The sequence below is a fragment of the Rhipicephalus microplus genome, chromosome 2 (assembly GCF_043290135.1).
Source record: "Rhipicephalus microplus isolate Deutch F79 chromosome 2, USDA_Rmic, whole genome shotgun sequence".
Classification (NCBI taxonomy): Eukaryota; Metazoa; Arthropoda; class Arachnida; order Ixodida; family Ixodidae; genus Rhipicephalus; species Rhipicephalus microplus.
Genome location: NC_134701.1, coordinates 213,134,424 through 213,148,395, shown reverse-complemented (window position 1 = coordinate 213,148,395; position 13,972 = coordinate 213,134,424). Strand labels below are relative to the sequence as shown.

At 47.2% G+C, this 13,972-nt stretch overlaps 1 protein-coding gene across 2 annotated transcripts in view; it reads right to left on the bottom strand.

Moving 5' to 3' along the window:
* LOC119170411 (choline/ethanolamine kinase) overlaps positions 1 to 8,127 on the bottom strand; it is a 116,072-nt gene extending 107,945 nt beyond the window's left edge. For both annotated transcript variants that reach the window (XM_075875871.1, XM_075875890.1), the window contains exon 1: positions 8,087 to 8,127. In XM_075875871.1, the coding sequence (XP_075731986.1) occupies positions 8,087 to 8,112 (26 nt within the window). In that variant the 5' untranslated portion in view covers positions 8,113 to 8,127. The remainder of the gene's footprint in view (positions 1 to 8,086) is intronic.
* Positions 8,128 to 13,972: the final 5,845 nt, after the last annotated feature.

Here is a 13,972-nt window from a genome sequence, read left to right as displayed (position 1 = left end):
CTTGTGAACGCAGTGAAAGTAACTTCCCCTGCTTGGAAATGCAGTGAAAGTAACTTTCGTGCTTTACGAACACACACGTCCTGTATACATGCTTCGCAATATACAACATGAAATATTGCCGCAATAGTGCGTTGTGCAAGCGTACATTGCCATTGGGAGTCATAACATGGGATTAACATGATGACATCATAGTTTAAAGCTAGTCACCCTTCACAAAAAGGCACACACGCTACTGGACCCTTAAGATCACGTAGTGGGTGCATAGCAAGTTCTAAACAATTTTATACACTAAGTACTTGACGTAGGCACTAGGAATAGAATATTGTTATCGTGTTCAACTCTTAAAAGCGAAGTCCAAGCCCCCCCCCCCCCCCCCTAATTTTCATTTCTCGAACAAAGCCGAAGGAGCAGAGGCTGTCTACTACGAGTTGCGAGCCATTTTGCTTTCGTTTTTCGCAACGGCTGCGAAGCGTGCGCTCCATGGCTTCGCATAATCGAACGTTATATGCACGCCTCTGTTCGCTGCTGTCAACTTGACCATGCGTTAGTTCATTATTTATGCGCTGCGTAGGACGTAACTGTACTACCCGAAGGCACCGCGGCATTGGAGATTACAGAGATTGAAGTGGAGATTACGGAGTGTTCGTTACAGAGTTAACACTTTCCTTTAACTGCCTTGACACGCAGCGTAGTTCTAATCATTGAGCTGGGCAATCTTAAATTAAAGTGTCATCGATTAAATACTAAAATTTTGCTTTAAAAAAATTGTTTCTTGCTGTTTATATTAAAAAAAAAGATTAATTAGAAAAAAGTAACTTCGGACGCCATATCAAATGAAAGTGAATTTTGAGAGGGGCCCAAGTTCCTATAGATATTTGTCCCCAAAGTGTGCGACGAAAGTCATTAGCGTACCAGTCGATTGTAGGATATAAGGTTTTATCTAATTATATGGTCCATGATCATTTAACACAGTTCAATGAGCCCTTCAAGGAACCTTCCTTGTGAGTAAACGGCATTTTTAGTGCATGTTCATAGCAAGCAGAGCCTCCGTTGAGAAAACATTCGAGAGAGTAACGTTATGCCACGCGTCGAAATCGTCGAGACGGATTCGATAGCGCACAACAACGACGGACACTAACACGTGCTTCGCTGTTGTGTCTCCAGGATTTTATTTTACGTGTGTGTGCGTGCGCGCTATGCCGCGATCATTCGTCGTCGCACGCGTCTCCGATCGAGCTCATTCAGCAAGATTGAAAGTTCAGCTGTATATACCGGGTGTTTTACTGCACTCCAGAGGCCTAGCCAGAAATTTCGTTCGAGGGGGGTTCGGCCGTACTTTACGTATGTTCGTGAATACGTTTGTGTGTGCGCATGTAAATGCACGCTAGCAAAATTAAAACTTTTCGGAGGGAGGGGGAGTATTTAACCACCTTACCCCGTCAGCTACGCCACTGCTGAACTCTGTATGATTCCGTGTTACCATATTCCGCCATTTGTCGACACTGATTTCTCCAGAGTACAGCTATACAGCCTATCTTATTGTCTTTCGTTGCCACCACTACGGAATTTGACAAGATGGCGAAATTGGACCGTGCCAGAAAAGTATGTTGAGAAACGGCGGACCGATCCCGCCGAAGCCACCACTGTTGAGAAACGGCGGACCGATCCCGCCGAAGCCACCACTGTTGCGAAAGACGGCGACGCCAACACGGCCCCGGAGGCGCCACTGCTTTCAACTCCGCCGGGAAGGTCACCAGCCGTTTGGTAGCGTATGTTTCTCAGCTCGCGACTGCTTCTGCGCAGAGCTGAGGAGACGAGCGGACGAGACGACGGTGAGTTAAACAAGGTTTATGTACAGCATATATACAGAGGCGTTACAATTTCGGCACTGGGGCCGGCAGAGACTCGAAGAGCCGAGCTCCTCTCTCTAACACATAGGTCAGCCTTTCGCCTAGAACCGCTGATCGCGACACGCCGCAGGGCTTCTTTTATTTACACCGGGCCCAACTAAAATGTCCAATCAGAAGCGCCGCTGGTCTTCAGAGCAGGCTCCTCCAATGGGGTTCGCCGCGCGATGCGTCAGGCCACCAGACATGAGGACGCCGGCTCGCTGTCACGTGCGACGCTGACTCAATGCACGTGGGCCACAGATGCGCCGCGCGTGTTCACGCCGTGGAGTTGTTCGCGCCCGGCGGGCTGCGGGCTGGCCTTGACCCAGATTGCCTGTTTCAGAGGCACGGACGTTTGACGAGGACTCGCTGGCATAACAGCACCCCCGCCGCCAGACAATGCACCGGAAAGACGAGCTGCTTCCACGGGGCTCGGATGTCAGGTGCGCTCGTTCGCCAGGTCCCTCCAGGTTCGCCTCCAGGGCCATGGGGAGAATACAGCTCCAGACTGTTCCGGGAACACATCCCATCATTGACGACGGATCCCCGCTCCACTGGCTTGTCGCCACAACTTGCTGGCCAACTTCGCTCGTCTCTTCTGACCATTTTCGGTTTCAGCACTTGTCGATGGTTCTGCAACTTGCTAAGAACGGTTCGACAACAGACAACACACGACACAAGCAAGTGCCCTCGGTCACCCGACAGAACACCAGACAAAGTATAGTACAACATATACCTATCTACGTGTTTATCGGAATTTTGTTCCCTCTACATCAAGAGGCACATGTGGGACAAAAGACCCCTAAAATGACAACTCAATTTTTTTCCCACGTACAACAACGTAACGGATTAGAATACCACATAAAGTTGGCCCCTTGAGATCACTCTGAACGAGAGCGCTCAGCCCAGGTCGTGATGAGGTCAAAATTTTGCCCCGAATCGCCAGCGAGAAACCGAAAGGTTGAGAAGTTACTAGCTGGAACGCACTGCTCAATGCACCTGCATTAGCGTTTACCTTTTTTTTTTCTTTAGCGAACGTCAAAGTTGCGCTGTGGAGCAACATGCTCCACTTCAGTAACCGGCCACTTTTAGGCGACGATACCTATGCGGCACCAAGAGCGGCTCACACTTTCGACGTTGCACAGGGGAACAACGATACGGCTTGCTACGGATTGACTCCTCACCGCTTAGCTCGATATCGTGTTCGATCACCCTCATGTTTCCGGGGCAGTCCGAAAACACGTCTTCAAACTCGGAACCAATCTTTCTCAGGTCCTCTTTCTCAGGTCCTCCTTCACTTAAGCTAGGCTCTAGGTTTATCTGCTCCCGGATTACTTTCGATCCCCCTTCGATTACCTCACTAGAACTCAAACTTTCTGCTTCCTCTTCCTCTGAAGCATTCAACAACAGATTTACGATCGCTTGATGTTGAACGTATGGTTTCATCAAGTTGTAAATTTTGTCAGGCCGCCTTCCTAATTTCACTTCATAATTTGTATCGCAAGGCTTCGATAATACTTTGACGGGCCCTTCCCAATCAACCTCAAGCTTGTTCCTTTTGGGTGGCTGCAGCCGCATTACCTGATTATCAACTTCAAAAGCGCGCTTCTTCCCCGATTTCTCGTAGTGCTCCTTCGACAGCACTTTTGCCGCGTTTTTCTGGCTTTCCACGAGCGCTTCAATTTGGCTTTCCACTAGCGCTTCAATCGAGAGATCCTCACTCTGCCCTCGAATGAGCGTCTCTCGATCAACTCTCGGCAGCTCGCTCCAACTTTCCGCTACAGGCGAGAGCGTTGCATCCCTCTCGCTCTGGCTCAAAGGCGCCACGTCGTCTCCCCCAGCGCATACCGCGCCGGCCGCTCCCGCGACGGGCCGCTCGCGTGACTGCTCACATGACTCATGCGGAAAATTTCCTTTCTGGGGTTCCGTCGACCCGCCGACAAGGTCACTTGAGAGTTCACCGCATGGAACCAAGTCAAGCTTCCGCGAAAGCTTTCGCGCTTGCGATCGCGTGGGAGCCATGCACGCTAAGTTGGGGAAGAACGATTTGCCCTGCTCCTTGAGAAGCTGCTCCGAGTTGTTGGAGAAAAGATAAGAAAAACGACCATTCAGCGCGGCAGACACAGCCGCTTCGGTGCAAAGCTTACCGAACGGGCCTTCAATGACAACGGTGGCGATTGGTAAGCGAACACTCTGCTCCTCGGCGACTTGCCTGATCCACGCGCATTCTCCTGTGAAGTCATCCGGAGACACCAATGAAGGATGGACAACGTCCATGGTTGCCGCTGAGTCTCTAAGTGCTCGGCACGTTTTCTCATTGACCCTAATTTCTTGGAGATACGGCTCCAACAACCGCATGTTTTTTTCTGATTCTCGGATCGTTGCGAAGGCAAACTTTTCCTGACAGTTTCTCGCGATGTGTCCTTCCTTTTTGCAGTTGTAGCAGATTAGCGGCTTCCGTTTGTTTTCCGATTCAAATGACTGTGTGGTAGAAACCTCACTCGATCTCTCCGCTTCTGTTTGCCCTTCCCCTACACTGTCCTTCGTAAGAGACGGGTCCTTTTTGAAATTACGGTGCGGAACGGGTTTCCGTTGATCAGGTTTCTTTGAAAATCCCTCTTTTCTTTCATCCTTTTCAACGCGCACTGCCCTGCTATGCAACTTTCGGCGAGTATAATACTCCTCAGCTAACTCTGCTGCCTTGTTTAGCTGTACTTCACCAAGTTTGTCCTGCAGCCAAAGTTTAACATCCTCCTCGATGCAGCGGTAGAATTGCTCCAATGCAACGCATTCCACCACTTTATCGCGGTCGTCATAAACACCTTCGCCCTTGAGCCATTCAATCAAATCGGCTTTAAGACGAAACGCGAAGTCAACGTGTGACTCATTCCCCTTTCTAGCATACCGGAACCTTTGCCTGAAAGCCTCGGGTGACAACTTATAACGTCTCAAGAGCACTTCCTTAACCTCGTCATAGCTCTCAAACGCTTCCCTCGACAAGCAAGTTATCGCGTCGGACACTTCGCCGGGAAGAAGAGCTAGCAGGTTCCGCGCCCAAAGAGACTGCTCCAAAGCATTTCGCTCACAGACGTGTTCAAACTTGACGAGATACTTCGCCATGTCCTCGCCTACTACGAACGGTGGCAGTTGATCCCGAATTCTAATACCGCTGACCTGAATCGTCGGAGAAGCTGCGCTAGGCGCCTGCGAACACTGTAGGATTGCCAATTCTAGTCGTTTCATCTCAAGGCGCTCCTGTCTCTCGGCCTCCTCGCGACGTTCGCGCCTTTCAGCTTCTTCGCGAGCTTCGCGCCTTTCAGCTTGTTCACGTTCGCGAGCTTCGCGCCTTTCAGCTTCTTCGCGAGCTTCGCGCCTTTCAGCTTCTTCACGTTCGCGAGCTTCGCGCCTTTCAGCCTCTTCGCGAGCTTCGCGCCTTTCAGCTTCTTCACGAGCTTCTCGCCTTTCAGCCTCCTCACGTTCGCGAGCTTCTACTTCTCGCCTTTCAGCCTCCTCACGGCGTGCTTTAATATCCACCCAGGCCTCATCGACTTCCTCAGCCGACACTCCCTCATCCTTCATGATATCAAGGATCGCTTGCTTTCGTTTCGCACGGCCCAAAGTAATGCCGAGTTCCTCACAAATTTCGATGAGTTCCCTCACTTTAAGGTTCTCCATCGTTCACACTAGCCTCTTGCTGTTTGCCCCTGTTAAGAATCTACTTGCCGTACCCACTATAAGCCTACTAGCAAGACGCGCAAGCAATTTTTCACCCTCCCGTGTTTACCACCTCCGCATTAACTTTGGTTTCAAAGCACTTCAACTTGGCTTGAAACGATCAAAGCTCACTGCAATGCTTCACACAGCCCTTTCTCTAAACTACTACAACCTGAGCTAGAGTAGTCTGGTGAACTGAGGGGAAAACATCAGGCACTCACCGCATCGATGTCGCTGACGCCGGCCGATCCCGCAGCTGCCAACCACTGTTGAGAAACGGCGGACCGATCCCACCGCTGCCACCACTGTTGAGAAACGGCGGACCGATCCCGCCGAAGCCACCACTGTTGAGAAACGGCGGACCGATCCCGCCGAAGCCACCACTGTTGCGAAAGACGGCGACGCCAACACGGCCCCGGAGGCGCCACTGCTTTCAACTCCGCCGGGAAGGTCACCAGCCGTTTGGTAGCGTATGTTTCTCAGCTCGCGACTGCTTCTGCGCAGAGCTGAGGAGACGAGCGGACGAGACGACGGTGAGTTAAACAAGGTTTATGTACAGCATATATACAGAGGCGTTACAATTTCGGCACTGGGGCCGGCAGAGACTCGAAGAGCCGAGCTCCTCTCTCTAACACATAGGTCAGCCTTTCGCCTAGAACCGCTGATCGCGACACGCCGCAGGGCTTCTTTTATTTACACCGGGCCCAACTAAAATGTCCAATCAGAAGCGCCGCTGGTCTTCAGAGCAGGCTCCTCCAATGGGGTTCGCCGCGCGATGCGTCAGGCCACCAGACATGAGGACGCCGGCTCGCTGTCACGTGCGACGCTGACTCAATGCACGTGGGCCACAGATGCGCCGCGCGTGTTCACGCCGTGGAGTTGTTCGCGCCCGGCGGGCTGCGGGCTGGCCTTGACCCAGATTGCCTGTTTCAGAGGCACGGACGTTTGACGAGGACTCGCTGGCATAACAAGTATAAACCTGAATCTGTTTTATATTCTTTTCTCTTCTTGTTTTGCGATGCCAGTACCCATTAAACAACACCCGATGGTCGAAATTTCTGGAGTCTTCACTACGGCGTCTCTCACAATCGTATCGTGGTTTGAGGACTTAAAACCCCAGATACAATGTTCTCTTCTTGCACGAGTTCACGACGTGTGTTCGTTTTGTACTACGCCGAATTTATCTTTTATTATACTGACTGGTTCTCTCCGCATTATTTCGCGTTTTACCACTCATTTAATTCAACGTTGTCAATATTCATACATGCATGCAGTCGGTTGGTGAACCAGTCATGTACCTGTGACAAATCATTTCTTCGTATTCCTTACATTAATCCATGAGCAGAAAGGAGGCGGCAGGACAGGTGTTCTCAAATGGGGGATCACGAGGCAATTTTTCGAGGTCCAAACAAGCAACCAAACCAACAAAACATTTTTTGGAGGCACACTATCACCTTGTGAGTGTCGTCCCTTCCGAGTCTTGGTGTGCTTATCCCCATAACATTTTGGAACTGCAGTGGATTTGACTTGCGTTTCATTCTTCATGAGATGGCTTTAATGCTTTTGCTGCAGTTTTCTGCGACCTATTCTCACCGGAATACTTTTTCCACGCTCGCATATATGAAGAGCAAGCGTAGCTGGAAACAGGTGGAATGTGGCTGCAGTCCGCACAACTAACATCACGTCGAAATCACGGAGGCGTGATACTTTGGTTTGACCACTATTTGTCTGGGAGAAAAATAAGGCATTTATTTCTGACTGTAAGTTGTACTCATTTGCGACACCTCCTCCCCTATTCTGTCTCACTGCAAAGGGTTCCTCATCACTTTCACCACTACACAAGGGGACCGCAAAACATCCGCGGTTAGAACCATTGTGATAAGATATGCTAAGGAAGTACATTGTTTGTTAGGAATTCCGCCAGTGGGCAATGTGTCGAAACGATAAATTCCTTAACTATAAAGAAAACGCTATTTCCCTGTGTAAAACATTACCTCACTGCGATTCTCTTTTGCATATATGATATATAGTGCAAATGTATAGCTCAGGAAGCAATCTGATTTAGGTAGGTGCAAGCCGCATGTGAACTTCTGTGAGCTATGACCTTACTTCGTAGCACTTGTCATTAGTTCTTACACGGCACTATACATGTGCCTTGTGTAAGGGTGACGTCAAACGTTGCAGGTCAAACATAACGAGACAAAATTAAATCTTCATGACGCATGCAGTGCCACTTGTTACAATGCGAATTTTATTCTATCAGTTATTGCTCGTGCTGCTGTTAAAGATAGCATAAATATTAAACCACGGGCAGCATTGCCATCTGACAAAACGCCAGCTTACAGTATACCTGAGCGTCACACTGAACCGTTATGCGGCCTGTAGATTGTCGGCGTCGGTGTCGTGGACCATATCCTTATCCGCGAAGTACGAGAGAAGACGAGACTGCGTCCTGCTAATGGAGTCTGAAGAATCTGACTTACCGAGCCGATATTCCTCGCGTCGACATCTTCCTTCCTTTTGGGCTCTCGCCGTTGCAATTGACTCACGGATTCCCAACTAGCGCAAGGGCATACAGTAGCACAACTCACGGCGGATCAAGCGATGTCCTCAGCAGACCTGACGGTATGCGGTTGCGGAGTTCCTCGACTTTATCGGCAGACATCGTGTCCCCCCTACCCGACTCCACACACTTCGAAACCGATGAGCTTCGAGTGTGCACCTCAGACTTGTCGATAACGGCTCGAGAGATAAGGGTCACCTAAGTGGGCACGCTCATTGCGACTTCTTATGAGGCTGCATTCTGCTTTGATCTTGCACTGACAGACGGCTCATGCGCACCTGGGAGTTCATTGAAGGAGAGGGCGACACGCGCATGAGTGTACAGGGCTTGACGTGTCAGACGGTGCATGTCCGGGAGCGCGAGGTACGACCACAATCAATGATCGTTTCGCAAAACCGGAGTGATGACTGTTCCGAATGAAATATATCTGTTGAAGATAAGGGCGGCGCCAAAGCTTGTCGCAAATGACAGCCCAGGGCTCTACGCTGCAAAGCATGTCATTGTTGTCTTTTCTATAGTTCGTGCATGTGTTGAATGCGGAACAATCGCCAGCGTCTGTTCGTGACAATATGAGTTATATTTTAGGGGCGAAGCTCCTTATGGCGTGGGTCTGTCGCTCTTCCTTCTCCTCCTCCTCCTCCTCCGTATGTATGTATGTATGTATGTATGTATGTATGTATGTATGTATGTATGTATGTATGTATGTATGTATGTATGTATGTATGTATGTATGTATGTATGTATGTATGTATGTATGTATGTACGTATGTATTTATGTATGTATGTATGTATGTATGTATGTATGTATGTATGTATGTATGTATGTATGTATGTATGTATGTATGTATGTATGTATGTATGTATGTATACGTAGCCACCGGTGGCACATACACGCCCTAGAGCGGGTATGTGCCACAGGGGTTACGAGATGGGAAATGGCGGTACTTGGAGTGTTCACTAGATGGACGCGCGGACGGACGCACGCACGCATGGACGGACAGCAGACTAGCAGACGGATGGATGGACGGATGGACGTACGGACGGATGGATGCATGAACGGACGAACAGACGAATGGACGGACTCGTGGACGGATGCATGGTCAGATGGATGGACGCATGGATTGACGAACGGATGGTCGCGCGGACGGACGGAAGCAAGAACGAACGCACAGACGGAAGCCCGGACGGGCCGACGGACGCTTCGCCCCACTCATCATCATTCACTCCATGGATATGATGCTATATTTTTCTTCCTCGTGCGAATATGCGACTGGAAGGAAGTGTTCATTATTCAGCATTATCTGATGGTATACCACATTGTTATCGTTGCCTTTAACTATAGGCGTGTGCCTGGAGGAGGGATTTGTACTATGCACGCGCACAAATAAGCACATGCTCGAACTTACATGAAGTATAATCGTAACCCCCGCCACCCCCCTCCCCGGGCAATGTTTCTATGTAAGTCCCTGCTTCCAGCATTACTCTATACATTGGTTGATCGATTGTAATAACCCTATTGATTACAATATATGTGTCTAGAAAAAAAAGTACTTAGGTATGCAACCTAAGAGGTGCAAGACCCGTGGAGCATTGCCTTTGGACGAGCACAGGAATGGAAAAAATCCTCCATTTCCCCCGGTAACCAACGCATATAGATGAACACAATTTTGAATAAGAAGGACATCCTTCGAAAGCCACGGAGGATCCTCCGTGTTCGAAAGCGTTTGGGGTCGCCGAGAAATTTCTCGTGCATCGATTACCTCGGAACAGCGGCTGACAGCAGTGGCACACTTCGGTTTGTTAGAAACAATCAACTTTTTTTTTTGCACTATGAATTTTACATTAGATTACAAATGGACTACAATGTGTCTCGGTACTTGCGTTATTTCAGTAAGCTAGTTTCGGAGGCTGTGAAAATTCGCGCCACCGACACACAAAAGAATGCACCGGTATAGGTGCGCCATCTCGACGAACAAACAAGAACGTGATTCTTGGCTGGCCGCGGGAATTTTCCTATTCCTTCTTGAGCCCCGTTTACTCGATGCCTGATGAAAAGACTTGCAAGTGGTCTCTGTCGATCACTCATGATCTGACTGCTCGAATATTAGTACGATAATATGATATGGTTGCAACAGTAATGGCATTTCATAAACTAAAAAGACTAATAACTCTCGGAGTTCACGCTGAAAGTAAGGCGTACACCTCCGAGATGGCGCTGTAATCTCAGAGGGCGTAGAGTGGCTGTTCGTGGTTCTTTTGCACGAGAAGTATGCGGGTATACAGTGTAAATATATATACTGGTGGTTGCACGAACCTCCAGTGTTCGTAAGGTACTGTGGTTGTCCCAGCAAAAGCGGTCACCATCAGCTTTAAGACTGACCACTCCACGACGTCGACAAAGGCGGAACTAGCTGATATGCTACACTTTTTTTTGGTGGATCAGGAACCACCTCAACACTGGTTGTTCTTCGGCGACTCTCACAGGCAGCCACAAAATATGTGCTATCAGCTCTGCTTCGCGGGTCATACGAACAGCTTGTATTCAAAATTCGATGTCTTCTCCACACATAACATGAGAAAGGGCACCACGTTACGTTTCAGTGACTGCCAGTTAAGTCACTGTGGCGTCATGTGGACCGAACACGCTGATAATGCCACTCGGGAAGTGCTTGATCGTGTGCAGGAAGATAGCACATCACTTGCAAAGTCTGAAGCTGTGAGTAGTCTTCGAGCGTTGCCCAGTAGGTCATGTTCTCTCTAGGGTGCCCGCCCAATTGCTAGACCAACCGGACAAATTTTACACACCATCTGTCCTGTTTGAGGCATCTCTGTATGCCAACTAGACTCCGCTAAAAAGCGACTGATGTATCGCTTATGAATAGCGGTGGGATTCACAAAATCTTATTCCTTGCATAATGGAATGGTCGGCAACGCTCCATATGCCTGTCGTTGTAAGGAACAGTACACTACATTCTGTGCGACTGCCCGGTAATGTTCAAGGACAGTCAGTGCATGGCGTTCGTTTTAGCACACTTCGACAATGAAATATTTGTTGATACTAAATTCTTGCATGTCGAAGATAGAAGACATCACAGCCGAACGTGATATGAATACTACTGAGGGTTTTGAACAAAACGAACTTTACAAGCTGCTGTGACAGTGATGTCGCGTACAGCGTAACAGTGCACATGGCGGACTGTGACTGGCTGTATGTGTGCTGTGTTATATATGTTTGCCCCCTCTTTTCTCTCCATGTTTAAATCTCTCCCGTCTTGTTCCAATGTGTAGAATAGCAAACTGGTTGTTCTGAGCTGGTTAACCTCGCTGCCTTTTCTTCTGTACTATTTCTTCTATCTCTATTTACATTTAGTATAACTTATATATATATATATATATATATATATATATATATATATATATATATATATATATATATATATATATATATATATATATATATATATATATATATATATATATATATATATATATATATATATCTATGTGTGTGTGTGTGTGTGTGTGTGTGTGTGTGTGTGTGTGTGTGTGTGTGTGTGTGTATGTATGTATATATATCCACGCCCATAATTTGCGGAAGCCTCGTCTTAGAAAGTTAGTTTAAGGATCATGCAATCACAATAGCCGAGCGACGTCCGACTAGAAAACGTTGGAAATAAATTGCTATATGGTACAATGAGAAACGAGGAACGTAAAAGCGAAGTTGCAGAAAGAGTCGAGTACGGCATGTTATGTAACAATTCAAGCTGCAAAAAATACTGTATGCCTTTTTTACTGTTGTCCTATGGGAAGTGTCCCAGCGTTTAAACTACAATAAAAATATATATTGCTTTCAACCCAAGAAGTAGAGGAAGAAGATAATGTTGAATGAAGAGAAAGCAGGACAGCAACTGCAAGCAAACAGGTAGTAACTGCAGCTCTTATTACCTTTCTTGAACTGTTACTAATCTTTTGCTACCTGTTTACTACCTACGTTAGTGAACAGTTAATAGCTGCAACGTTGTTACTAGGTGCAACTGTTACTAACTTTCTTGCTCCGTTACTACCATTTTGCTACCTGGCCGTTGACTATCTAAATTAGTCCAAAATAGTAGGTAGGCCTAATACCTACGATAATAATTGTTTAAAGGAATCGCCTGGGCGTGAAATTTTAAACAGGAACATTGATGCAGAAGATATCTATGAATTAAGAAAATAACGTTTCGAAATTACACAACCCAGATATGGTAACGTGAATCGAACCTGCTTTTGTCAAAACGTAGAAGTACAAGATAATTAACAATAAGCAAGCGTTACACGCGTTGCAATACACAATTACAACAAACTTTGTAAATCAAACAAGCTGACAATTGACAAGCGGATCAAGATTAACCAGATAATCAAAATTATTCCGGAGTCCCTCACTACGGCGTGTCTCACAAAAAACTGCAACATGGTCACCTTCCCTCCGCATGCTTCGCATAACGTCGATTCGCTGGTACGTAAGATTTGTCTAATTTTTTTCTTAAAATCCTTTAAAGTTACTACTTATGGTTGGTAATGACTATGGCAATAACAGTTACTAAATGCTGGTAGTAACGGCAATGGTAGTACGCATAACTGTTACTACCCTCACCATTACTGACTGCAATTATTAGCAGAGTTGTAACATATGTGACAAGCCATTACTACCCCAAAGTTAGCAAGTACTACTGCCTTTTTTCTTAAAGGGAGGGCCTGGAAAGCGAGTTCCTGACTAGTAACTCTTCATGGGAATGGAAAATGGGAGCGAGATAAAGAGGAAGATGGCAACAGGTGACTCAGGTATATCACAATGACTCACTGTACACGCGTTGTCCTCTGCGATCGAACAGCATGTAAGTGAATTGGAAGTTAAATGAAAATTCTTGAACAGTATGTAATTTTCTGCCTGTTCAGAGGCATTATGTGAAAAGCGCAGAGAGTTTCCCCTGGTGTTATCGACGAATCAAATGTTGCTGTTGCTTCCATTTGCCATTGACAGCGCGATAAATAATCGCTTGTCTCTGTCCGCACGCTTTGTTTATTCGATTACTTTTCGCGCTGTCCAGTATCTTGTGCTAAGGAGTAATAACCAGCTCAACCATTCATGCTAATACGCCTGAAGCAATATAACTTTCTCGTTAGTTAACTGCGTCTCCTTCCAATACATTGCTCTATGTACCGCCATCGTTGCACATACATTTGCATAACAAGAACCAGTTTATAACCGTTGCAGAAAAAGGGGGAGCAACAAGACACAATTAAGGCTTACGTAAGGTACTCTATATGGGCAGGAACAACGAGCGCGACATGAAAACGATGGCGGTGCAGGGTGAGGTGACAGTCGCACTTCGCAGCAGGCGGCTCGCCATGACATGACACGACATGGCATGACAGCCGGAATGAGCCTATGGCTTCGCCCATGATGGCACTGGCAGGTCGATAGACCCACCGCAAGATCATGGACTGGACGACCAAGGACATCGGCAACAGCTCTAGAGAGGTCACCAGGAACAACCAACTACCAGGAAGCGTCCTGACCTCCTGAATGCTTTATTTCACTTATCTGCTGTGAGTTTTTTCTTGGCTGTTTTACATTGCTTCTGTTATGTATATCTCCACTCCCCTCTGTAATGCCCTCGGGCCCTGAGGGTACGATAAATAAATAAATAAATAAATAAATAAATAAATAAATAAATAAATAAATAAATAAATAAATAAATAAATAAATAAATAAATAAATGCGGGGCAACGGCTCGTTAAACGGGAAATTTCCGTAAAGGAAGCA